Here is a 26409-nt window from a genome sequence, read left to right as displayed (position 1 = left end):
ATGAGTAGTTGTTGAGAGAGGTGATGAATCTGACTTCAGCTACCACATCAAGTTGTCATGAAAAAATGAAGTCCTTCCCCCCCACAGATTTCATGTCTGAACTTGTGGTTCTTGTAGCGTGGACTGAAAGTCCTTCAAGGATAGGCTTGTCTACCCTAAAGTATGACTCATGGCCACCCTTTGCTGCTAAGAGGACATTCTGTTTGATCCTTCTGTGTCATCCTTTTCACTGGGGCTTTCTGCATGGAAATCTTGTGCTCCAGCAGTGAACACTTGCATCGCACAAACTCTGGGAAGGAGAAAAAGATGTTGCCAGAAGATGGCACCCTTCTGCATTCCTGGACCCCAACAAGCCTAGAAAGGCAGACAAATAGCTAGAAAAATTAGCAACAGGGGGGAATGCCAGGGGCTACAAGCACATGGAAGATGACTGGGAAGCCAAGCAGAGAAGGGCAGAATGTGGTTATTGCCAATTCAGAGAACCAGGTCAAGGGTAACCAGAAGACCTCTGGGTTGGGCAGAGCTATTCTAGAACCTGGGCAGAGAGAGACATACAAATGATTCACCAAAAGGACTAGCAGAGAGTAGAAGTACAGGCCAATGTTCTGCTCTTGGCTGCTTTCAACACTTTCCTCGGTGCACCAAGGTAATCTAACAGGTTTGATGTCCTACTCAGACATTGTAGCTTAGGTGATGGGGACACAACACAATCTCTTATGTCTGATTCTGTTCACTTGATTTTCCGGCAAGGGAAAAATGATAAGTGGCAGCACAAGCAAATTCTTGAGCAAGTGATTGAAAGCGGGGGATCAGCTGAACATCAAACATCTCACACAAGGTTTTGGGGATATGAAGAATTCTTCTGGGACATGCATTGTGGCACATACCCAGACTTGCATCCCGGTGAAAGCAGCAGCAAAGAAAAGGCAGCATCCAAATGCGGTTGTGCTGGGCATCCCATTGAAAGCAACGGAGTAGCTAGAGCAGGAAATGGGCAAGCCGTGCCCCTCTGGATGTTTTAGCCTACAAGCCCCATCAGGCAGCATACCCATGTTGAGGGATGATGGAGTTGTTCAGAGGACCACAAGTTGCCCATCCTTGAGCTGGACAACTAGTATATTGGCATGTGTGCTCCAGAGCAGATCTCCTTTGCGCGGTGGTTTGCAAAGCCTTGAGACTAGCACTGCCGTCACAGGCAGGCAACTGCCAAGGGCCCACAGCAAGACCCCCATGAAGTTGCTCTTCTTCACAGTTGCTACTTCCCCATCTACCTGCCTCTTGCGGCTGCCCGAACCACAGTGGCAGTGAGAGGCAGGAACGGCAGATGCCCTTGCTGACTTGGGGGGTAACAACTGCACCAAGAAGGCAGAACCACAGAGGGAGGGGGTCACGAGAATGTCTCCCCCAACACCCCTTGAAAACCCAAAGCTGGCACTGAACGAGACAAGCGACGGAGAATGTGAAGCATTTTCTAGCTCATCTCCACCAAAAAGAAGCATGTTATTCGCGCTTGATCATACGAAGAGAAATGCTTCTGTGTGCTATCGAACATTTCATTAAATGTTTAATGGACATTTGTGAAAATAATATAAATAGAAACACCCTGTGCTGGAACCCACCCCTACCCACTCATACAAAAAATTGGTGCAGCTTCAAAGTGCACAGTTCTTTAGACTGCAGATTAGAGACTCAGGGAGTTTCCATTCTTTTCTGAAAGTGTGTCTTAAGCAGTGCATAGGTGCAGGTGGTTTATTTATAAAGCCTTATCAAAGTGCACAAAGATTTTAAACAATAACACAAGCAAGGGGATGGGCCCTGCCCCAAGCAGCTTACAGTCTAAATTTTGCCAGTTGTGGAGACCATAGAGGGGAAGATGGGCTAGGGAAAAAGGGCTTGGGAAGCTAATGGGAAGAGTAGGTGAGAATGCAGTTATCCGTACTAAGGCTTCATTCCATTAAGAGATGAGGTCCAGCCAGAGGCTTCACAGAAAAGGTGGAGTTGAAGGGTGGCAGGAGAAAGAGGTGGCAACCTGTGAGCATTCTGGGAGGAAGTTGCAGGAATATAGGGGCTTCAAGGGAGTAAGGGAGAGGTTTGGAAGAGCAGAACTTTGCCTAGTGTTATCAAGAAGAAATCCACATTGATGCCGAGTGACATCAGGAACATTCTTAGGCTGCTTTGTTGTCTCAAGTTGTTTCTCCTAAGGGTGAAGATCAAACTTGCAATGTTGATTGCAGGAGGCCTTCTGTGGACATCAAGCAGGGCTGGCCAAGGATGTTTTGTTGCCTGGAGTGAAGCACAAAATGGGACCCCCTCACCGGTACACGTCCAGAAGCTGGCTGCACCAGCCATTAACACTTATTTCTGAGCAGGCTTCCTCTTGCACTTGGCCTGGTCTTCCAATGAAAGAGGAGCCAAGAGGAAGTCCACAAAAGCTTGAGGCTCCCCAGCTGGCAACCTTCTTCAGCAGCTGCACTTGGCACAGAATAGGGGTCAGGGAGGGCCCCTTTCCTGATGAGCCCCTCATGACCAGCCCTCTTCAGCATCAGGTGCAGCTGCCCAAATGGTGGCTGAACCCACCATAGGAGGGCTGCTGCTTGCACAGTGCATGGAGCTCAATTCCTGGCAAGTGTCCCATGAACGCTGTGCATGCTTGCCCAAAACTTGGACTCAGGGCTGCTTCAGAGATTCCTCACATATCCCTAATCTAGATCCATATCTTCTACTCTTGACCAATGCCAGCTCTGTGGTGAGTAAATGCCTTTGAGAGCTCACACAGGTTGCTCTCTGGAGAACCTGTGATTGCTTTTCAGAGAGTGTCCCTGATAGGTTTGGCAGGTCTGTGTGTCAGTAAAGCCAATATTACCAGAAGGTCTCCAATGCTTCCTCACCCAGAGGAGATGAAACATGGGCTCATAGAATCATAGAACCGTAGAGCTGGAAGGGGCCATGAAGGCCATTGAGTCCACCCCCCTGCTGTTGCAGGACTCCAAGTCACACCATCCCACTCAGATGGCTGCCCAGTTTCTTTCTGAATGCCTCCAGTGTGGGAGAGCCTACCACCTCTCCAGGCACCTGGTTCCACTGTCGTATTGCTCTGACAGTGAGGAAGCTTTTCCTGATGCCCAGCCTGAATCTGGGTTGTTGGAACTTGGGCTGATTATTCCGTGTCTTACACTCTGACATCAGCAAGAAGAGCTCTTGACCTTCCTCTTTGTGACAACCCTTGAGGTACTTCTAGAGGGATCTCATGCCTTCCCTCAGTCTTCCCTTCTCAAGGCCGAACATGCTCAGTTCTCTCAGTCTTTCCTTATAGGGCAGTGTTTCCAAACCCTGGATCATTTTTGTTGCCCTCCTGTGGACGCTAATTTACCTGCATCTTTCTTAAATCTTGGTGCCCAGAACTAGACACAGTATTTCAGATGAGATCTGACTAGTGAGGAGTATAGAGGAACTACTACTTCTCGTGATTTGGAAGTAAGACTTCTGTTAATGCATCCCTAAATGGCATTTGACCTTTTGGTGGCCGCATCACATCATTGGCTCATATTTAGCCTATTGCCCACAATTACTCTGAGATTGTTTTCTTTTTCAGTACCATTTCAGCACTGATAAGGGCTCGCTACCCCTCAAGACAGAGGGAAGTAAGACAGGATGGTGTCCCATTATAAGCTGCCCTTTATGGGTAGTTTGCTTTGCTTCTTATGCTTGCCTTGTGCATGCATGTCAAAGGACAGACCCACCTGTGAGGGCTATGAGAATTATGACTACCTTGGTGCCTACAGATTAAAAGCAACGGGCGTATGCAGAGTTCTGTTCTTCACTGTAACTGGGTGAATGCTGGATGAGAAATGTTCTAAAATTCACAGACGATCAGCCTCCTTTCACTGCAGACCTTGTCATTCCACTTGCCATTTGCAAAGACTTCCACGCAGTGTTCCCTGTTTTTGTCATTATTGGGTTCTCCCGGTAGCCAGTTGGAGTAACTGATTGCATCACCATTCAGATATTTGAATTTCCCCTCTGACTGGAGATCAGTTATCCCAAGAAACACTATCTTGTTATAGAGCGCAGCAATCTGCTGGACTGCAGTGTTCTCGGCCGCATTCCTCGGGGAAGCGAGCTGGCCACCGGCTTGCAGACACCTTTGCTTGAGGTCATCGAAGTTGCCTTCGTAGCCAGTAGTTATAAACACCTTGTTGCCAACAATTCGGCCTCCGGGGAACATTGCCACTAGAACAAACACAAAACACGCAGGGTACAGATCAATCACAACATCAGCTTATGGCCATTGTGTTAAACAAAGAGAGCAGACCAGTGAAAATTGCCGCTACATCAGTTTGGAATAGACAAAATTTGGAAGGAGGTGGCCAATGCCTCTTCCAGGAATGCTTTTAGCAGCATAATCCCACCATTAGCAGATGCAAGTGAGGCCTACTAGAGTCTAGTAGTCTGGAATGAGTCCATTCCTTAGGTGCAGCCATGTGTATTCCCACTGAAAACGCAAAGAAACCACAGCTGTGACAAGCTGTAGCAGATTCATTGTAAAAGGTAAAGGTTGGCCCTTGACGTTAAGTCCAGTCATGCCTGACTCTAGGGGGAGGTGCTCATCTCCGTTTCCTAGCCGAGGGAGCCAGCGTTTGTCCGCAGACAGTCTCCGTGGTCACATGGCCGGCATGACTAAACACCGAAGAGCACAGAACGCTGTTACCTGCCCACCGAAGTGGTGCCTTTTTATCTACTTGCATTTGCATGCTTTCAAACTGCAAGGTTGGCAGGAGCTGGGACGGAGCAACGGGAACTCACCCCGTTGTGCAGATTCGAACTGGCAAACTTTCAATCAACCAGCCCAGCAGAACAGCGGTTTAAACCACTGCGCCACCTGTAGGTGCAGCTTAAAAAGTATTTTTAATTCATTGCCTTTCATGTTTATTGGTTGCTTTTTAAAATGCTATGATTATTTTGTAGACAAGTTGTAGGTAAGCCAAGGTATTTTGTCCATTATGTAATATATAGGATCAATTGCAGCCAGTATAGCGCAATGGTTAGACTGTTGGGCTCTGGAGAGATGGGTCTAGTCTGCACTCAGCCATGACCCTCACTGGGTGGCTTTGGGCCAGTCATGAACTCTTAGCCTCACCTATCTCACAGGGGTGTTGTGAGGATCAAATAGACAGGAAGACCATGTGGATTACTTTGGGTTTCTTGTAGGAAAAGTGAGGGTTGGAAATATAATTAACAAATACATTTATACCAATTCTTTCTGGTGCTTTATGAACTTCAGCATATTCACGCTATGTCATAAACTAGCAAAAATGATGCTAGTTCTCTAATATTTAGGTTCTGTGATGTTTGCAAGTGCGGTGACATCTCCCTGATCTGTCAACTGACCTACCAGATGATAAGGGATGTGATGCCCTCTCAAACCCTTTGTCTACAGGCGAGTATACTGTGCTGGCCTGCAACCTCTGTCTTAAGGGATCCACCTGCATCTCATAACAGAGGAAGATTTCAACACATCGTCACCATTCTGGTATCCCATCCAACATCTTACCTTTTTGGTACTTTGAGAAACTGGCTTGAAGCGCTTTCAGCTGTCCCTCCAGGGTGCTGACTTGTTTTTTCATAAGATTGACCTCTGAGAAGGAATGAAATGAATATGATCTCCAAGATATAGTGCTGTAGTACCGTGTGAAAGAAGGCATACTTGTAAGACTAATGTATGAGCATTAGTCTTACTTTCCCATCAAAAAGAATGGTACTTAAGTTAGACTAAAACTGAATAAAACCTATAGGATACGTCCCCCTGTAAACAGATAGTTTGCTAATCGAAATGGTACTTCTCACCTTCTCTCTCAGCCAACATCATACATGGGCAATTCAATCAGCTCCCTTACAGTAAATATACATTATTGGATTAGATAATGGACAGTTCTGCCCTTTGCCTACAGGTAGGGCTGGCAAAGTGGACATCGCCTAAGTGCTTGTGTGAGCATCAGTGGATATGCGATGCTATTTGTAAATCACCCAGTGTCTGCAATCTTTTAGAAGTAATCCTTGCTTGCTCAGAAAAATGTATCAGATTTTCAGATTATGATAAGTACTTCTGCCAACTGCAATTTAACAAAATATACATCATCTCTGGATCTGTCCAATTTTACATTAGAAGGAGGAGGGAGAGGCCTGCTCTGATTTGCAAGTAAATTCTGATCGTTCGTTGAAAAAAATTGTTGATCATCTGAGCTCCAAACTTGTCAGGGGTTCTGAAAACACTTCTTTGCTGGAAGGAGCACTGAACGGGAACTCCAGCAAGTCGAAACTTTTTTCTGAAGCTTGGTTAAATTAATCTCTTTAACAAGTGGCAACAAGGTTATCCTACTTACCTGAGAGACCGCTGTCACCCTTGGCACCTTTTTCACCTATGGAGCCTTTATCTCCTTTAGATCCAAAGGGGCCTGTTTTCCCCACTGGCCCTTGCACGCCAGTTGGTCCTGGTAATCCTATTGTGAGATGGAAAGGTTCCAAGTTAATTGGCAAGGGGCATTTGCTAGCCTTTGTGTGTGCGCGCGCATGTGCATTTGTGTTTTGTGCTTCAAAAATGCCAGGTTGGATCCAGGATCTGCCCTCCACAACAGGAAGGGTTCCACCTGCCCTGCACACCACAGCTCACCCCATCCTGCAGGGTCTTTTGTCACCATGAATGGCATTCTCAGGGGGCAAATGGATTACTATGGGAAAGAGACTGGGCAAAGAAGTATCTTTCCATCAGTGCAGTTGATCCAATCTGCTCAGGATCTGACCCACCCATTATAACTTCCCTATGAAAAGTTAGGATACACAGCAGCTGAACTATACACAGACCATATTGAAAGCTCGAGAAGGGTTAGAAAAAGGAATGAAAATAGGAGGAAGACACATTGATGATTTAAGATATGCAGAAGATACCATTTTCCTGGAAGAAAGCAACAATGAACTGAAATACCTCCCGATGAAAGAAGAAAGTGCAAATGCAGGGCTAGAGCAGAATATTAAAGAAAACAAAAATCATGACTTCAGAAGAATTACAGAACTTTATGGTCAGCAATGAAGTAATTGAAATTGGCAAAGATTTTACAGACCTACAGACCAATTAACAGGGAGACTGTAGCCACGAAATTAGAAGACTGAGAGTGGGAAGAGCAGCAATGAAGGAAATAGAAACGATCATGAAGTAGAAGGGCATTTTCCTGGAGACCTAGATTGAGACCATTCATGTGAATATATTCCTAATCACAATGTATGTGTGTGAAAGATGGGCAGTGAAGAAAGCTGATGGGAAGAAAGCTGATGCATACTAAGTATGGTGCTGAAGGAGAGCATTGCAAATGCCCTAGATCAGTGGTGGTGAATCTATGGCATGCGTGCTGCAGTGGGCATGCGAGCCAAGTCACCCCAGCATCGCCCCAGCAGCCGTGCATTGGATAACAGCGCATATAGAGGCCATGCACATGGTCGGAAAGTAGTAGCGGCACCAGGCGATGATGTCACGAGCCACGACTCATTAGCCGCGACTCGTCCGAGCTTTTGCATGGCCGGTCGGTGTGCTTCCAAGGATATATATATGTTTGCTTGGACTGGCTGTGAGTTGTTTTGTCTAAACTAAAAGCTCAGTATTCAGGTCTTATTGCAGTGTCGGTACTTTGCGATTAATAAGTGGGTTCTGGGTTGCAGTTTGGGCACTCGGTCTCAAAAAGGTTTGCCATCACTGCCCTAGATGGACAGACAGATGAGCAAGTGGGTTCTAGATCAAATCAAGGGAATCCTTGTCCTGCAAGCAAAATTGATGAAACTGACGCTGTCATAACTTGAACCTATCATGAGAAGGCAAGTCTCACTGGAGAGGATAATAGGATAACTCAAGTAAGCTGGAGACAGAGCAAGAAGAGGAAGACCAAATATGAGTATCCAGTTTCAAACTATGGGTGTTTAGACTTCTTTGAGAAGCAAGGCAGTGTATTCCACAGCATCTGGGGTTTCTTCTGCATCTGATGATTCCACTGAGCTCTCGTGAGTTTTAGTAACCAGGGAAACATGTTTCCTCCATGAAGTCACCTATTTTTTAAGCCATCAGAGCTAATGACCACCACTGGATCAGTCTCCATTTCTATAAGCTAATGATGCACTGCATGAAAAAAGTGTTTTCTTCTGCTTCCTCTGAAACTTTCTAGGTCAGTAAAAAGGGTTGTTCAAGTCATGAGAAGGCAAGGCTGCCTGAAGGAGACAATCATGCTAGGGAAAGTTGAAGGCAGAAGAAGAGAAAGACCAAATAGGAGATGGATGGACTCCATCAAGGAAGCCACAATCTTGACTTGACAAGAGCTGAGCAGGTCTGTTGGACTGGGCTATTTGGAGGGCTTTCATTCACAGGGTTGTCATAAGTCAGCAATGACTTGATGACATGGAACAGCAACAACAGCAGCAACAAACCTTGGTAGGATGGACCCTTTCACTCCACTTACCTCTGGGTCCCACATCTCCTTTTGCTCCCTTTTCCCCCACAGACCCTTTAATGCCTTGGGGGCCAGGGGCACCCTTTTGTCCTTGGGGCCCTTGTGCTCCAGTACTTCCTCTGGGACCTAAATAAATAACAGAGAATGGGAGAAAAGTCACTCCAAATGGGAGGCACTTTCTCACAGTCAAACACAACATTACACAGGTCCTTTCAAATTACCTGTTTTCAGTGCAGTTACCAAATTATTGTTTACCTAACAGATGTGTTATATACTGGGAAGCAGAGGGATCATTACGACACTATTTCTCTGGGGTTGGCTGTATGAGTTTCTTGCAGTGGAAACAAGAGGCCCTGATGGCATCCCAGTTAAGGGACTAGCAAATATAGTATAAGCCAGCCTATCCCATCCCGGTGCCTTCTAGATGTGTTGGACTACAACACCCATCATTCTCAGCCAGCATGACCAGTGGGGGGTTGGAGTCCAGCACAGCTTCAAGACTTTCCACTTCGTAGTGGAAAACAAAGCTAAGCTTTTGCGGCTTGAGTCTAAAAGTAGGCTAGTCCATGAGAGTTCATGGCATTTGTAAACCAGTTTGAGAACATTATGCTAATCAAATGGTATATAAATTCATTAAATAAATGAATGAACATTTGTTAACCTTTTAAGGCACACAAGACTTTGTTTCTGTCCTTGCAAAATCCTTATCGAAATTCCTGGGAGAGGAAAAAAAATGTTTTGTGTTCTGGTGCCTCACCACTTTCAATCTAGGGCACTTTTCCTCAACCAAGGCCCCTCCAGATATTTTGGACTATAACTCCCATCACCCCACCCAGGAAGTTCAATGGTCAGGGATAATGGGAGTGGTACTCCAAAATTGCTGGAAGGATTCAAGTTGGGGAAAGCAGGCCTATGGCTCCACACATGATGAATGGAATGTGACGTATTTTGACAACAGCTGTGAAATTATGCAAAGCTAAATGGCACTGCAGGTGTCCCAGATGGGCAGCACAGAATTTGGCTTCACGCTCAGGTGTTCAGAGAAAACACCTGCATTAAACAAAAAGACCTGCCTCTTTGAGGGATGATTCATACAAGCAGTAGAACTTTTCTTCCCTCTGCCCCATCATGGATTGGATGCATGCATGCTTGGAGGAAATGTTTGTGTGAACCACCAGCTCACATGGGGGATTCGTTCTCAGTGAGATAGTAGAATAGTTTCTGTACCACTTCAGACTGGCATGCTGCAGAGCTGGTTAAGCTAGAATCGTTCTTCCCTAACACATCCAGGGAAGTTTTTCTGCCTGGGGGCCATACCATCATGCGAATTTCCACCAGCAAACTGAAATACTGCAGACCAGCTAATACCGAGAGCTGCAACCATTCTGTTTGCTAAAGGCTGTTTTCCCCAACACAAGTTGCCACCAGCATGGAAGCGATGGCTCACAGCACATAGGCTTAAAGATTAAAATGTCAGAATTTGAGCATTTTTCACTTTGGAAAGGGAGATTTGCACAAATTTGCATTAACTGATGCTCATTAGCATTAATGCACCTAGCCAAAAGTACAAGTTAGCACCACTGCAAATGAGCACATGTTGAATTTTGGTAAAAAAAATAAAATCTGATCCTCTCAATGAATGGATGATGGAATGAAATACAGCTGAGAATCTGCAAGACACAGATGGAATAAATATAGCAACACCCATACATCCCTATCTGTGGAAAGAGATCCAGAGGGAAAGGGAAACACTGAACTTACAAACACATTATGGTAACTTTGTCAGTTCCTAATATTTCTAAATTCAAAGCCCTACAAGAGATATTAAGCATAATAGGGTTGAAACACACATTTCCAGCATTTTTTAAAATTGGCAGCTGGGATCCAAAAGAGAAAAGAACATGTTTTAGGCATGCTCAATGGATGGATTTACTCATTTTGGAATGTGTTCCAGCAGAAGGGCAGCCCCCCTCCACCCTAGGACATCACAAATGACATTTGGGCCCTTCCTGGATCCCTCGATCTCAGTTCAAGAAACACGGTCTCAGCTCCTTGTCCAACTTGAAGAACGGGTTGTATGGCTTCTTGGATTGTAGTCGATGTATTTTATTGAATTCCCTGGTTTAAAAAATAAAAAAACACCCTTTTCTGGGACTGGCTTACCTGTTTCTCCCTTCACACCTTTTTCACCTTGTGGGCCACTGCTTCCTTTTGCTCCAGCAGGGCCTGTGCTTCCAGGAGGACCTTGCACACCTTGGACTCCACGCGGTCCTGTTCAGAGGGAAAGGGCGATGTGAGCAGTCAGAGAAAGAGAGAGGAAATGTGAGGTCCCAAACACAAAAAGTTATGCTATGTTGCAGCACTTCAGGGGCTACTGGAGCTAGAGCCCCCTCCCCGCAATGTCCCCTGTGGTAAGCTGCTAATGATGGAGGCCAGGTGGTCCCCTGTGCTGTGATGAACTTTGCTCCTTCAAAACACAGGTCTTCCCTGTCCTGGGAGAACTCCCACATCAGGCTGGGACTTGCTCTGGGAAATGGCAGACTCACGCACGTGCCTGTCTGGCAGTAGATGCCTCACCCTGGCCTGTGCCTTCCAAAGGCCTAGCTCTGATGCAACATCTTGGGAAGCAGAGTTAGTTCATCGTCCGATGCAGACGGTCGACTCCTATCCCACTATGGTGGATGAGTCCCTGATGATTCCAGTGCCTTCTTCCCTTATCTCTCCATATGACCCTGCACTGGTCTTGCAATCCTACCAACCTCACACTCCCAAAATTCTCCTTTATCCTTAATGAAAAGGTCCCCTTGCTACACTCAATGCCCTGAATCCCATCTCAGAAAACTTGCCTAGTGACACAGTCTTTTCCTCTTTGGAATTCCACTTCTTCCATGCGAAGCTTAAGTTTCAGTCCATTCGTTTCCCCTCACCTCTGAAATAAAGTTTATGTGGAATTGTGTCTCCTATACATACTAACTTGGGGATAAGACCCATTGAACTCAATGGCACTCTCTTCTGCACAGATCTACACCGGATTGCATGGCCAAATGAGGACAATACTTAGCTAGTGACACTGCTTACCTATGTCTCCTTTTGCTCCTTTCTCCCCTTGAGCCCCCTTTGCTCCTACTGGTCCAGCTGGGCCCATTTTTCCTGGAGGACCTGGTATGCCTCTCAGTCCTTGCAATCCTGGCATTTGATAAAATATTGAATACGTGGATTATGAAGGAGGTGGAGAGCAGGTAGTGATGAATGCAAAGCTGATAAATTACAGACTTGGCACTGAGAAATGCAAAGTGAACAGATGTTTACAAAGTGAGCAGTTCCGGGAAATAACATCATTTTAATAGTTTTACAAGTTTCTAGTCAGATGCAGAAACACTGGAGATACGACGTGATGGAACCCTAACACTCCATCAGGAATATTGCTAAATCAGTGAAGGCACCATCTAAATAAGGTGGATGGGAATGCTTCCATTCTCCATTTTCCAGACTTGCTTTCTCCTTCTCTCATGGCTCCATTTAAAACCAACTTTGCTTTGAAAGACCAATGTCCTTGGAAAGTGAGAACCAAAGGTTTCCCAGTTCCTGGTGCTTCAGGCTTCGCTTTGGCCTATTTGTAACTGCATCTGTGATGTCAAAGAACATATCTCTTGTGTATGCAGCCTCCTCTAACCTGCATGAAGCTTTGACTCCAGGGGGGCACAAATCACTTCAGAGGTCAAGTTCATTCTTAGCAATTCAAAAAGCTGCATTAGTTCTGGGAAACCATTTTTTTTACCATAGCATTGTTTTGGTTTTAACCCTCCTCCGACACTGCAGGCCTGCATCCCCATCTGCTGGTGGCAATGGATGAAGGCTGCAGATGGTACTTGGAGGGTCAGAGAAAGCCGCTTTGGTTGTACTTGATTGACCTAAGGCAGGGGCAAAGCGCAAAACTTCTCTAGCCAGGTGGGAAATAGGACCCCGTCACCTTGAGGTTTGACTTTTCCCCTGGAGACCCAGAGAAGAGGCCCAAAACCCTAACACTTCTGGTGAACCCCTGAAACATGGTAACCCGTGTCCCTCTTCCTTTTGTGTCATGTCTTTTGTAACCCTAAGAGCAGAAACTATACTATTCATCTTCATAAACTCTTCAGGGAGCCCTTTTGGGCTGAAGAGCAAGATAAAAATGGTACAAATTTTTAAAAAATGCATTTGCCAAGTCCGCTAATCTATAGAAGTGCTGGCCCCAGGTGCTTTCATGTACTCACAAAAATCCTGAAGGCATCTGCAAATACACCAAAGAAGAAACAGTTCCCAGACAATCTGCACAGGTAGACCTCAATAGCCTGAACCTGAACCTTCCCTTTTATTTGAACAAGTGAGTAAACGAGACATTGCATACAATTCCAGGAACATTTTATAAATAAACATAAATGAAGGGAACAGAAGGTAGGCTGCATGGTCATTCACTCCACTGTTCCAAGGTCATTCAAAGATAAAGCAATAACAAAGCTCTAGAACTCCTGGGAAGAATAAAAAAGCACACACAAGTCTTTATCACAAATGAACTGCATTGTTAGCACTTGCCAAAGTTGCCAACTGTAAAAATAATCAGTCAATGCAGAACAGAACCAAGCCCATTGAAATCAAGAGGCTTCAATGCTCCAAACTCCGTCTTGCATTATTCTTATAAACTGATGGCAGAGAGGAAAATAAGATATCATTCCAAATATTAACAAGTGCTAATTTGTTTCCTAGTATACACTTGTTCAGAATGTACCTTCCTTCGCATTTTTCCTGTTTCTGGAATGGGATGCTTTAGAAGTTACCCTATTCCAAGAATTTGGAACCCCTTTCAGCCCATTTCAAAAAATCTTGGGGTGGGGTCACATTTCAGTGGTGGGCAAAGCTGAAAGCAAAAGAGTCGGGGTCAGACAAGCATGCTAGGACAATAAATAGAGAAAGTACCTTAAGGCACCATATGGATTATGCCCTTCCAACTGTGTATGAGAGAAACACTGAGATGCTGATGCCCACCATCTAAGTCTTCTACCTGAGCCCAAGGGAAGGAAGGGCTGAGGCACCAGCAAGATACCTTACATCCTGGTGAATCTTGATCCTTGTGCCTGATACCCCTGATGTCACCCCGGTTGCTGGTTGCATTTGTGACGTTGGAAATACAACTGGTATGGAAAGATGCAAGGGAGATAGGGGGACCTCCAAGATGGGAGTCCCAGTTCTGACCTGAGGAGACACTGCTTTCCTGGGTGGACAGAAAGCTGAACCCCAGGAGGTCAAACCATGAGGAAGGTGCAATTTCCATACCTTGGCCTCCTACCTCTCCTTTTGGTCCTTGGATCCCATCTCTTCCATCTCTCCCTGGTAACCCATTCTGAGCTGGGCCACATACAACCAAGGAACAGGCATTCTGATCCAAACTTCGTATAACTTGATCCCGTGGTGGGCTTGCTGCTGGTGATACTTGTGAAACTAAAGCACCAAAAGTTAGGAGCACCAGCATCATTCGATAGGTTGACCTGGAGGAACAATTTAAAAAGGGAAAGGAAAGTGTTAACCCAAGGCATTCCCAGTGGAGGCGGACTGATTGCACTGGAGGATGATCAGATGAAGGCTAGCTAGTTTAGTACTGGCTAGCCATATTTGTGGATAAGGTGTTGTTGTTCTACAGTTGACCAAAATAGTGAGGCACAGCCTCCCTTGCTTTTCAGATGGGGTCCTCCAGTTAGAATGGTTGCAGCACTGGTTGGGCCAATGATGCAGTCAGTTCGCTGAGGGTGGGGAGCCCCAGTGACAAAGCATCAGCACACAAATGAATTAAGCAATTGTGTGAGTTAGTATCAGAGAAAGGAGGACCAAACCCAGACTTCTGCCCTTCTTTCTCATATTCAGAAGAATAAAGCACAAATTAACTAAAAGTAAACCCACCATCTTGTCCCAGTAAAAACAACAAGCAAACAGCAAAACATAGCTAGGTCTTAAACCCAATAACAGCAATGTTAAAAACAGGGATGTGTGGGCTATTGTGCTGAGTATGTGTGATTGTCTGACAGAAGTCATACACATAAGCTCCGTGTGATGAGTGCTGACTCTCAAGAGTCCTGGATCTCTTGCAGCCAAAGTTGCTGATCTTCCGAAGAGGAGAAAAGCAGAGAGGCTGGCCAATGAAACCCTTGGGAACCAAACAGCCACATCCTACTTCCTGGGTGAAAGCTCCTCTGCTGTTATTAAAACTAGGGTCTTGGGGAAGGAGGGTACTATTCCAACAAAAAGGTAAATGATCCTTTAGAAAGGATCTGTTCATTGGAAGGCAAGCGATTGTTCTCTTGCACAGAAGAGCAGTGCAGGCTTGTGATAGTGGGAGATCATTAGACACATAAATAGCTGAGTTTGGAATGTGAACTCGCTTGGTGAATTGTCTGCCTGGTGCAAAGTTCTGGATTGTCCTGAAGTCAGTGGTCTTGGTCCATGTTGGTACCAGTGACATGGGGAATTGTTGTTGTAAAGTCCCGAAAGCCAAATTTAGGTTCTTAAGCGGGAGCTGAAATATAGGTGGCTTTCTTAGAAAAGCAATCTGTTCCACATTCAGGTCCATCAAAGGCATGCACGGCTGGGTATTCTCGATGCATATATGAGATGGTAATCTAGGGGTGGAAGGGTTCACATCTGTTGGGCACTGGGGGGTATTTTGGAACAATCCAGGCCTGTTCTGGAAGGACAGGATCCACTTGAGCCAAAACAGAACTGGACTGCTGGTTCCTAACATTAAAATGGTGGCATAGCAGCTTTTAAACTCAGCCCTGGAAGAAAGAGGAGCTGTGAAGCACAGCACTCAGGTGAAATCATCCCTGGGGATGAAGATGGAAAAGCTTCTGATTGCTCAAATGTAGAAGAGGAGGAAAGAAGCCACAAGGATATGGTTCAAGAAGATAACCGGTCAGAGAGGCTGGAGCACCAAAACATAAGTTGTTTACCTCTTGGGAGGACACTGTGTTTAGGTGTCCCTGTACAAATGCAAGAGGCTTCAGAGTTGATAGCGGAAAGCTGGAGTGCCTGGTTTAAAAGAAGAAGCTGGATATAGCAAGTATCATGGAAACCTCAAGGAATGGAGAGACCCAATGGGAAATGGTCCTCTCTGCATAGAAACTCTAAAGGAAGGACAGAGAAAGGTGTTCTGGAGGAGCTGTCACTCTGCACATGAAAGAGGATAGTCTCGAACACCTGGGGATTCAAAACGTACAGACTTCGAAGCAGAAAAACTGCGGGTGCCAATAACTGGATCCAAAGCTTCTGTGTTATCACCTCCAGAGCCCAAATGCTCAAGGTGATCATTATATAGTGACTCGAATTGGGGAGATCCTCCAGAAACAGTGTTGTAATAATGGGCGATTTCAACCACCCCATGGCAACTGGAAAAACGGATGTTCCATTTCTGACAAACAGGTCCCATTTTCCAATGCCCTAAATGACTGTGCCCCCAAGCAGGTGGTCACGGAGCTGAGCAGAGGGGGGCGAATCTCAAAAGCTAGTAGGAAATGTGAAATGCAGCTGAAGCAATTGGAGTCAGTGATCAGAGCGCTAACAGATTTGACATACATTTGGGGGAAGGTTACCAAGCACATCAAACACAGTCACATTTGACATCCAAAGAAGAAGCTTCTCTAAAGTGAGGACACTGGTAAAAGAAAGTCCATAAGGGGAGCTAAAGGGGTTACATCCCTTGCCATAATGCTTGGAGATTACTGGAAACCACAATAAGTGAAGCTCGGTTGGTATGCAGACCACAAGTTAGGAAAGATAGCATGCCGTCCAAGAGATCAGTGGCCTGGTTGATGAGAAGCATCAGGAAATTTACTGGAGAGAAGAAAGGTACTTTCAGAGAATGGTAGCCTTTCCCAAATGAGGGGGGCAGGAAAGCACGGGGGAGACAAGCTTGCACAAGAAAGATGCAGGCAGATGGAAAATGTGCATATGGAGGTGTGTGTGTGTAAGAGAAAGGGAGGGAGGGAGGGAAGGAGAAATGTATCACTTACAACATCAAAGCAAACAATAAAGAAGTATTTAAATATTCCTTGCTGCTTCCTGTAAATGCTGTGTTGATTTGACGTAAATAATTCTTCACAGCAGAGGATATGGAACAGATACCTGTTTCTGAACTTATTTATTCGGGGAGTGAGACAGAGAAATTAAACCAGATAGCAGTGTCCAAAGATGAAATTCTCAACCCTATTGGATGTGAATAAATGGCCAGGTGCAGCTGCTATCTGCCCTAGAGTTCTTAAATTGCTCCAGTATGAAATGGCTGACTCACAAAAATACGTACAATATTCCTCAGATCAGACTCTATACCAGAGAACTGGAGAATGCCCAATGTAACACCAATTTTTTAAAGGAATTGAGAGGACTCTGGGAAATTATAGGCCAATTAGCATTTATTTTGGGTAAATTAGTTGAAAGTGTTATTAAGGATAGAATCAGTAAGCACGTATGGGGACAAACCCTGTTGAAAAAGAATCAACATGGCTTCCACAAAGGTGAGTCGATGTCATTAAAAGAGAGCCACTGTTGTGTAGTGGTTAAGAGCACTGGACTGGGACTCAGGAGATCTGGGGTTGAGTCCTCGCTCAGCCATGGAACTGAGTGACTTGGACAGCCCAACCTACCTCACAGGGTTGTTGTTGCGGGGATAAAATCGAGAGCAGAAAGACAAGAATGACATGAATCATTTTGAGTTCTTTGAAAGGGGAGATAAATAGACGGCATATTGGAATTCTTTGGGAGTGTCAGTAAACACATGGACAGGAGCAATCCAGTAGAAATTGTTTACTTGGCCTTCCAAAAGGCCTTTGACAAAATCCTTCACCAAAACCTCCTCAGCAAATGTAACGGTCAGTGAATAAGACGGGATCTCCTCTCATGGATCAGCAACTGGTTAAAGACTAAAATCAGAGAGTAGGCATAAATGGCAATTTTGCTCAATGGAAGGATATAACCAGCAGCATCCCACAGGATTCTGTACTGTACCCCATACTTTTCCATTTACCCATAAATAATCTGGAACTGGGAGTAAGCAAGGTGGCTGAAGACAACCAACTATTTGGCATGGTTAAAATGAAAAGGGATTGTGAGGAGCTACAAAGAGATATCTCCAACCTGAGAGAATGGGCATCAAAATTGGAAATACAGTTGTCTAAGCAAGTGTAAATTGATGCATGTTGGGGCAAAAAGTCCCAACCTCTTCCAGAAGAAGCTGGTGGGATCTAGCCTAGGTGTAACTTCTGAAGAAGGGGTTCTTGGGGTTGCGGTGGACAGCTGGATTGGCACTGTGAAAAAGCTAACCTCCATGCTAGGTATAATTATCAAAGAAATTGAAAATAAAACTTCCAAAATCACACTACCTTCAATAACCTTTTGTGTGACTGTACTTAGAATATTGTGAACAGTCCAGGTCACTGCACCTGAGAAAGAGCATCATGGAGTTAGACACATTCAGAGAAGAACAATTGACATGATCAAGGGACTGGAACAACTGCCTCTGAGGGATAGTTAAGCAGCTGCAATTGTTAAGGTTGGGAGAAGGGCGACAGAGGTGTACAAAATTACACATGACATGGGCAATGTGGAAAGGGAGGCACTTTTCTCCCTTTCCCATAATACTGAACCCTGAAAGGACTTCTTCATTCAGCACATAGTTAAATTACTGCCACAAGAAGCCATGCGGGTTGCTTCTAACATCAGGTAAGTAGGTGCAAAGGAATATAGGAGAACATGCCATGGCTGGACCAGCCTGTTGGACGAACTGCCCTGGCCAGCATCATCAGCGTCATGACTACAGGTACAGGAATCCCATATTCCTTTGTGGCTGGCAATCCTACTGATAGCTTCAAAGGAACAATTTCCCAACTGCATCTAAATCAGGCTGCTAACTAAGTGATCAAGATACCAACCAATTATTCTGCTGTTGGACACAAAATCAACTAGCCATTAAAGCTGAAGGTAATTATTAGATAAGCACAGCCAGATGTGAAATTCAGATACTGAAAGCACTTAACAATCCAAAGATAGCTTATCAATGAAGTAGGCAGAGCTAGCTCAGGGTGAAATTGACTAGATTCATGGAGCTCTGTGCATGCTACCCTGTTTTTATAAGGAACTGTGGCAGCATCAGCTGAACCTATTTCAATCACATACAATTTATCAACTTCCCTGAGAGGTTCATCATTACAAAACAAATTCACAATCCATTCACTTACTTTGTAATCTCCAGCACTCTGTGAAGGCCTGAACAGTGATCCTCGTCCTCTGGGCACCTATTCCTCCTTTTATAGGCTATGAGTTAAGTAACTCAGGTTCTAGTTTCTCAATCATATGACCTTACAGGAAACTTATAGCTCTTAAGAACTGAGGGTCGCTTTTAATCTTGTGTAGCTAATAGGAAGTGTGAAGCGTGAACAGAAAGCATTTCCCTTTGGTTGCAAAATGTGGGGAAGATAACATCCTTATTTCAGGGAACAAGGGGTGAGGTGTCAGAAAAGCAGAGCAGTTTTGAAATGCTAGGGTATTTAACAGTGTTGGAACATGCATACCTTGCCAGGTTTTGCTTGGACAAACTGACGGAGCAACCCAACCCAGGGGCACTGACTCTTGCTGATAATAAGACTTGAGGCTTGGGGTCCTCCAGGGCACGTCCAGCAGCTTGCTGGGTCCAAAGAAAGGCTGAGTAAATGGATCAGTTGTGGGGAATGATTTCTCATCCTCCCTGAGCCTGTGAACTGATGCCACTGTTCAAAGCAAAACCAAGGGTTATGAAAACATGGAACCAGTTGACAGATGCATGTTTAACAGTTGCACCATCCCAAAAACACACTGGAAAAGCTTTCCTGAGTCTGTTCTGCATCCTGTTTCCCACAGTAGCCAACCACATGGCTCAGGGAAGTAGGATATAAAGACTACAGCCTGTATGAATGGACCATCCATATGGAAGGGTCACATTTGTTTATTTATTAGATTTATAACCCACTTTTCCCAGTAAGTTCAGAGTGGCTTACATCATTCTCTTCCTGCTGCTCTCAAGCACAATAATAGGTAGGTTGGGCTGAGATCCTGTGGCTGGCGCAAAGTCACCCAGTTGGCTCCATGGCTGAGCAGGAACAAGAACCCAGATCGCCTGAGTCCCAGTCCTGTGCCCTTAACCACTATTTTTATTTATTTATTTATTAATAATTTTTATCCTGTTTGATACAGGTCATCTCTGGACAGTTTACAATATAATAAATACCTAATAAATACATCAGTACATCAATCAATAACAATAACAAGATAAAACACAACTAAGGATATCAGTAAAAACATAATTAAAATATTTAAACTTTACAATACTGGGTAAATAAAAAGGTCTTGACTTGGCCCTGAAAAGCATAGAGCATCAGCACCAGGCACCATTCTGGGGAGTGCATTCCAGAGCCAGGGCGCCACCACAGAGAAGGCCCTCCTCCGAGTGTTCTCTCTTCTGTCCTCCTTCAAGGAGGGTTCCCGGAGCATGGCCTCTCCTGCAGATCTTAAGGGCATATAGGGAAAAAGACTTTCCTTCAGGTATCTTGGTCCCAAGCCATTCAGGGCTTTATAGGTCAATACCAGCACCTTAAACTACACCACACTGGCTCTCTACACACTGATCTCATGCTCTTCAGTAAAGTCAGCCCATCCGATAACCTCTCCATTGTCATCTGTTATGAACAGGGTTGCTCCCCCCCCCCCCCCGTATCATAGCAGAGATAATGTGGGTGGGGAGGAAGACACCATTCCAAGGAGACGAGAGATTCTCAACAGCTTCACCCAAGGAAGCCTCACCACAAGTGTGGTTTGTAACTCAGCTTCTTTCACTTTTTGTAAAGGTGTTGAGGCTTCTGGGCTGCTACTTTTGGTGGCAAAGACTTCTACTGTGTTGGCAGGCTGGTTCCATTTAAATCCACCACAATGCGGGTGTGAAGGTGTGTGTGTGTGTGAGAGTGAGAATGAGTGCAGTGCCCATCTTCAGGAAAGAGGCAGAACCTCTGATTTCCTGAAAGTTTTCTTTCCCCATAAGTGAGACTTCTGTTGTCCTATCTCATTTTCAGGGTGTTTCTTATTTTGTTTTAAATTTACTTTTGCAAAGCCATGGAGAGATGCATAATCAAAGCAAAATGCACCAACTCACCCACCTTGCAATGATTTAGTAGTGTGAGCATTTTGCTTCTATTACAGATCTCTCCGTGGCATTGCAGCCTCCTGGACTGCCTGCAATTTCTGTTCTGAAAAAGACCAGTTGGAGGAATTTATTCATGAAATCTTCCCCAGCAGCTTAACTGAAACATGGAAGTAAAAGAAGAAACAGGCTGCCAGAGAGATGGTTTCACAGTGAAAAATAGGACACTGAAGTATACTCTTTTGTCACCTCGCAAGTAAGATAAGCACAAGGAACTTCAATTCAACCCAGGAGAATTTCCCCAAAATATTCTTCACAACAGAATTGCTTTTAAGGAGCAATTTCTCTTCTCGCAGACTTATTGGTAATGGTTAGAAAAAAAGTTGGAGAAGGTTTGGGTACAATATACTTGTAAACAACACAGACAGCTTTGGCTATGGGGTGGTATAGAAACGAAGTGAATAAATAGAGAGTATATAATAATGAAACATGGGGCTTTTAGACAGCATGTATGGTTATCTTTGGATGATGCTGTGATCTCGCATTTTCTCTTCTGCTTTTTCAGAGCCCTATGATTGATTGATTGATTGAATAGAGGAAATGAGATATTAAATTACAATGGGGAAAATGGTGTACTTTCTCCTGGTATATTTGTGCCATTCTGCAGAAAACAGAGGAAAAGGAGAGGTTTTTGATTGGAGCTCAAAACTCAATGCTGCAAAGAAATGGAAAGTCAATACAGAAAAAGGAAATGGCCTTTTTCTGACCCACTCAGTTAGAAGAGAGTTCTTCTCACCAGACCTGTTGTCCTCCAGTGGAGGCAGAGTTCCCAGAGGGCTTCTGACCAGAGATGGTAGAGAGTGACTGACGAGGGACTTCCTACGTGTGCAGCTGTTCCTGAGCTATGGCTTTCTCCACCATGGTGAACATGAAAGTGTGAACCAGCTCCCTGTATATGGTGTTTGATCCATGATGGCTCATTCGCACATGCAAATCACCACTTGATCTAACAAGGGATTGCCATGCACATTGGAACCACCCATGATGTCCTGATTTTTCAGCCTGTATCTCTCTCTCTTTGATCAAAAAAATGTAATTGCCTGGCTTGGTTTCTGAGAAATGGGATTAAAGCCAAATTGGTGCTTCAGACCAGTTACTTAGACGTAGGCCCTGCAGAACCCAGTGGGGTTTGCTTCTGAGGAGATATGAACAACACCTCACCATCTGTATTATGAGAAAGGATTGCTTCAGGGAAAGTGTTGGACATTTGGGGGAGTCCCACTTTTCTGTAGCAAATAACATGAAACCTTCCTGAATATTTTGCAAACTTTTCTTCTCACATCGACTGGAGAACACTTTTGCAAGATCTGGGCTTGCTTACAACTCCCCTTTATTAAACAATAGCATGGCTGCCTTACATAACTGTTGTGTAACATTATGTACTTTTGGAAGTGTTTAAGGAACTCCAAATATTTCCTAACCACTTATGTATAATCCTGTCAGTGTCCGTTTAAGTCTCTCTCTCTCTCTCTCTCTCTCATTCTCTCTCTCTCTCTCTCTCTGTCTCACACACACACAGAGAGAGAGAGAGAGAGAGAGAGCGAGCGAGCGAGCGAGCGAGCAAGCTAACAATGGTATCCTATCAAGCCTCAAACATGGAAGCTCTGAGCTGTGAGTCATGTGCTGTAGCAATATTTGATTTGCCAAATCATGTGCATTGCTTGCAAAATGCATAGCTTGGGATTCTCAATAAGCAACATATACTTGGATGCAAAGTGTCTGAATCATTTCAATGTATTTCTGCTTCTCCTTGTTGGGAATTTAACAGAAAGTCCAAATTCCCAACACAAAAAGGCTGGTGCTAAGAAGTTAAGAAAAGCCATGCTTGTTCAGCCCGAAGGTTCATCTAGTCCATACACATGGTGGGAAAACAGCTGTACACTCAAGCAGGATGGATGCAGGACCTCCACCTACCCAGACAACTCAGCAACCTGTGCATGCAGCATGCCAACCTGTGCATGCAGCATGAACAAGGCAGCACATAGACAGCAAAGTTAGTAACCATGAATAGCTGCCCCCTCTGTGAATCTGTCCAATCCTTTTTGGAAGCCACCCAGATTAGTGGTAATCACCACTTCCCCTGGAAACAAATCCCACATACTTCCTTTTAGCTCTCTTTTTTCTTCCCCCCTTTCAAGTGATTGAGGTATTACTGATTCACACAGGGATGCATGGGTAGCTGGGCTAGTTAGTGTGTGTGTGTGTGTGTGTGTGTGTGTGTGTGTGTGTGCACGCGCGCGCGCTAGCATATGTTTTGTTTCCTCTGAAGGCTGGACAGTTCAATCACTGACCAGAGAAAAGTTAAGCTGTGTTTGAATGGAGCCAGCTTCCAAAAGGGACTAATGCCTTTACATCCTTGAAGGCATTCACACAACTATTAAACTTACAAGTAATCCAGGAAATGGCTGAACTGCCGGTATCTTATAACTCTTATTAACAATGGCCTGTTGTGATAATATTATAATTTCTGCATCCATCTGTTTTTCTTGTTGACATTTTGAACAAGTGCGAAGACAGCAGCTCAAAGCCTTCTGAGGTTGCAGATAAAGGGATCATTTCTGCAAATAAATCCATGTGGGCTAAGCCATGGAGAGATTGTGGTATTGGGACGAACTTTCCACCCTTCCTGATCTGGTTGCAAAATTAGGGAGAAATTACCGATATGATATGATGGAAAGTGACAAATGGGGTGTACATCTGAAAAGTGGGTGGACAGCAAATGTAAGAGAATAAAGGGACAACTGGTATAATTACATGCTTTTGTGCCTTCATGGTTTATCTCAATCTTTCCCTGACATTTTGCTGCCAGATTAACAGGTTTCTCCATTTCAAAACAACTGCTACACTGTTAGAGCGATGCTTGATAGTTGTTTAAATATTCTAAATGTCCTGTTCTCCCACCGATATTAATAGCATTGCTTGTAGTGTGGGGAAGAGCCCTTTCCGGACAGGTACCAGCATCTGGCACCCTCGGGCAGGTGCAAGGACCCCAGCACTGCTGTTGGGCTTGTTAGCACTGATGTTTAACTCCCCTCCCCCATGTGTTGGGGATATGTTGGCGACAGACAGGTATGTGAGGGGGTGTCACACGGAGATGGGTAGAGACCTGTTCTCCCCCGCAGAGGAAGGCAGGACGCGCTCCAATGGAGCAAAGCTCAGGGAACCCAGGTTCCATTTAGATGCCAGGAAGCACTTCCTGACAGTTAGGACCCCGGGGGTGTGGAATGGGCTTCCACGATAGGTCATTGAGGCCGCATTGGTGAGGGTGTTCAAGGATAGGCTGGACGTGCACATGGTGGGATGTCGTGAGTGGAGCTGGCTAGAGCCGAGGGTGGGACTGGATGGCCTGGGAGGCCCCTTCTGACTCTCTCTGTTTCTATGTTTCTATACACACACACTCACATGCACACACACGTGTGTGTATAAACTGAGTTGTCAGGTACACCAGCCACCATTAAGTTCCTTCACCTTAGCCTGGATCCAGGCTTTTGTAGGAATTTAAATTCAAATGGCACTTCCTTACTTCTGGTGGCGCGATCCATTTATATTCCACACGATGCTACAGTGGGGACTCCAGGGCACCGTGCAACTTTGAAAAGGGCAGCTATTTGCTGCCTAGCTGTGATACCCTGTGCACTGATGGTTGGGAACTTTGCCGAGGACCCCTTGAAGTGCTGGTTCTTTCCGCACATGCACGCAGGAGCATGGAAGTGGTTTCTCTGGGATGAGCATCCCTGCCTGGAAGTGGTGGCCCTCAAGCCACCAGGTGGATGGGACACTTAATGTGTCCCCTTCTGCCCAAGCCGTGCAGTAGCGATTGAGTAAGTAAGAGGGGAAGCTCCCTACTATTGGCCCTGGCCATGTGGTTTTCTTGATTTACACACACATCCCCAAAGTATGGGCTTGCTGTCACCAGAAAGTAGCTCAGAGGTCATCCTGGGTGCACGGGAAGGGAACTGCAGAGAGTTCTCGGATGCTTCCCATCTTGCCCACGCATTTGTTTGTTCATGACATTTGCTGAGGCGCAGGGAGCTCTGGATGCGGCCTCGAGTTCTGCCATCCTCCTTCCCATCATGCACCTCCAGACAGTCCTCTCTCATCAACATGTCTCACTTGCATGTTAGGAAGAAACTGCTGTGATCACAGCTCTTTCCATGAGCAGAGGCTTCTCTTTTCAGCCTGAAACTGTTCTGTTATCTGTGGAGTCTCCATAAAAGAACTGCATTTCAAAGGGTTGTTTTGAATTTGGGAACCAGAGGGAAGGGGGAAGGGACTCCTTCCTTGGCTGCTTAGCTGCCTGCCAAACTCAACTAGCTTGTTTTGTCAACCCCAGAATCATTCTCTTGATACCTTAAGAAAATAAGGTGTGCACCTCCTGGGTGCATCTCAAGAAATGGGTGGGGAAAATAAGGTGGGAAGCAGCTCAGATAAGAGAAGAGCCCACCACTCCCTCCTGCTTCTCCTCCGGTGGGCAACAGAACTGTAGTGCCAAAGCTGTGTCCACAATTACCAGGGAAAGACAAGGGACCCTAACCTAGTTTGCAACCGCTTTAAACTGGTTCAGGGAGCCCTGTTCATCTCATGGAGCCTCAAGCAGAGATGTCACTATGCGAATGAGTTCAGGTTAAACCTCCCAGAGAAAAGCAACCTGTCAGCTGATATCAGCTCAAAGCCCTTGCTTTGGAGTGGGTCAGTTTACGCATTCAGATGCAGAGATTAGAGGGTGGATCCAGGTTTATACTGGAACAGAGAGCTGGAGGCTTCCTTGTCCCTCCTTATCATGGCATCTCCTCTTACAACCTGGAAAAGTCACCCAGAGAATTGGGAGACTGTGCTGAATGGGGTGAGCTGTGGAATGCATTAATAGGGGGATCCCCAAAATCAGGTACAGCGAACTTCTGCTGGTGGAGCCATTTCCTTCATGGAGAACAGGTCCTGGATCCATGCCAGCATGCATGAAGGTGAGATGCATGCGCCCAAGTGACCCAACCTTCTGTCGAACCGCCTTCCTTGACCTGAGAAAGAAATGCCATCGGTTGGCCAGAATCACTACCTCTGTTGCCATCCTCTGCTCCACAGACTTCTTGTGGCCACGAGGACAGCCCTCCCAGCAAGAACTGTGCTGCCTTGAACAGGGACTTGAGGGATGTCAGGGGGGCTTTGTGCTATGAGCTTTGCGCCAATGCCTGGCTCTGACCCACAGAGGCCTCCTTGGACTCACTTTGCACTCACCCCCTGGGACTGGCTTGCTCACTATCCGAGATCCCCTGCCTTCACTGTACCACAGATCTCCTTTGCTTTCCTTTCATGGTGCCCTTTGAAATGGCCATGTCCCAGCTAAGGATGTGGAGCAGCCCATTTTGAGAGGGGGAATCTGTCAAATTCCCTTGGCTCAGCTACCCAGGCTCCCGCCCATCTTCTTGAGGCACGTTCCTGGCAAGCCTGCCGGCTGTCACAGGATCCTCAGCAGGAACTGAGCCTCACGTGTGATGCAAGCTATGTCCCTCTTGCACAACACATGCAGCGGCTTTCATTTGTGCTGCTGCTGCACCCAGCCTGGAAGAAGGTTGCTGGCTGCACAACTTGTGTTCCACAAGCACCCACACGCTCCCTCTTGGTTCAGCCACTTTCCACGTCTGGGGTGAGCACAGGAGAAAGACCACCCATGCTTGAGGGGCA

The 26409-nt window shown here is 45.5% G+C and overlaps 1 protein-coding gene across 2 annotated transcripts; it reads right to left on the bottom strand.

The window, feature by feature from the left end:
- Positions 1-3386: 3386 nt before the first annotated feature.
- Positions 3387-18786, bottom strand: LOC123018337 (pulmonary surfactant-associated protein D-like). 2 transcript variants are annotated; one of them, XM_044420319.1, is made up of 9 exons: positions 18740-18786; positions 17885-17944; positions 13794-14005; positions 11565-11672; positions 10650-10757; positions 8496-8612; positions 6381-6497; positions 5552-5635; positions 3387-4230 (listed from the first exon to the last, which is right to left on the bottom strand). In XM_044420319.1, the coding sequence occupies exons 3-9, from the start codon at positions 13990-13992 to the stop codon at positions 3854-3856; spliced, it is 1110 nt and encodes a 369-aa protein (XP_044276254.1). In that variant the 5' UTR covers positions 13993-14005; positions 17885-17944; positions 18740-18786; the 3' UTR covers positions 3387-3853. The 2 variants fall into 2 exon arrangements, with proteins under 2 accessions (XP_044276254.1, XP_044276255.1); XM_044420320.1 differs by lacking the exon at positions 17885-17944 and having other exon boundaries at positions 18740-18764.
- Positions 18787-26409: the final 7623 nt, after the last annotated feature.

This window comes from Varanus komodoensis, unplaced genomic scaffold (assembly GCF_004798865.1).
Source record: "Varanus komodoensis strain SLA01 unplaced genomic scaffold, ASM479886v1 scaffold11, whole genome shotgun sequence".
In the NCBI taxonomy this organism is placed as follows: domain Eukaryota; kingdom Metazoa; phylum Chordata; class Lepidosauria; order Squamata; family Varanidae; genus Varanus; species Varanus komodoensis.
This window is presented reverse-complemented; position numbering and strand designations above follow the sequence as displayed.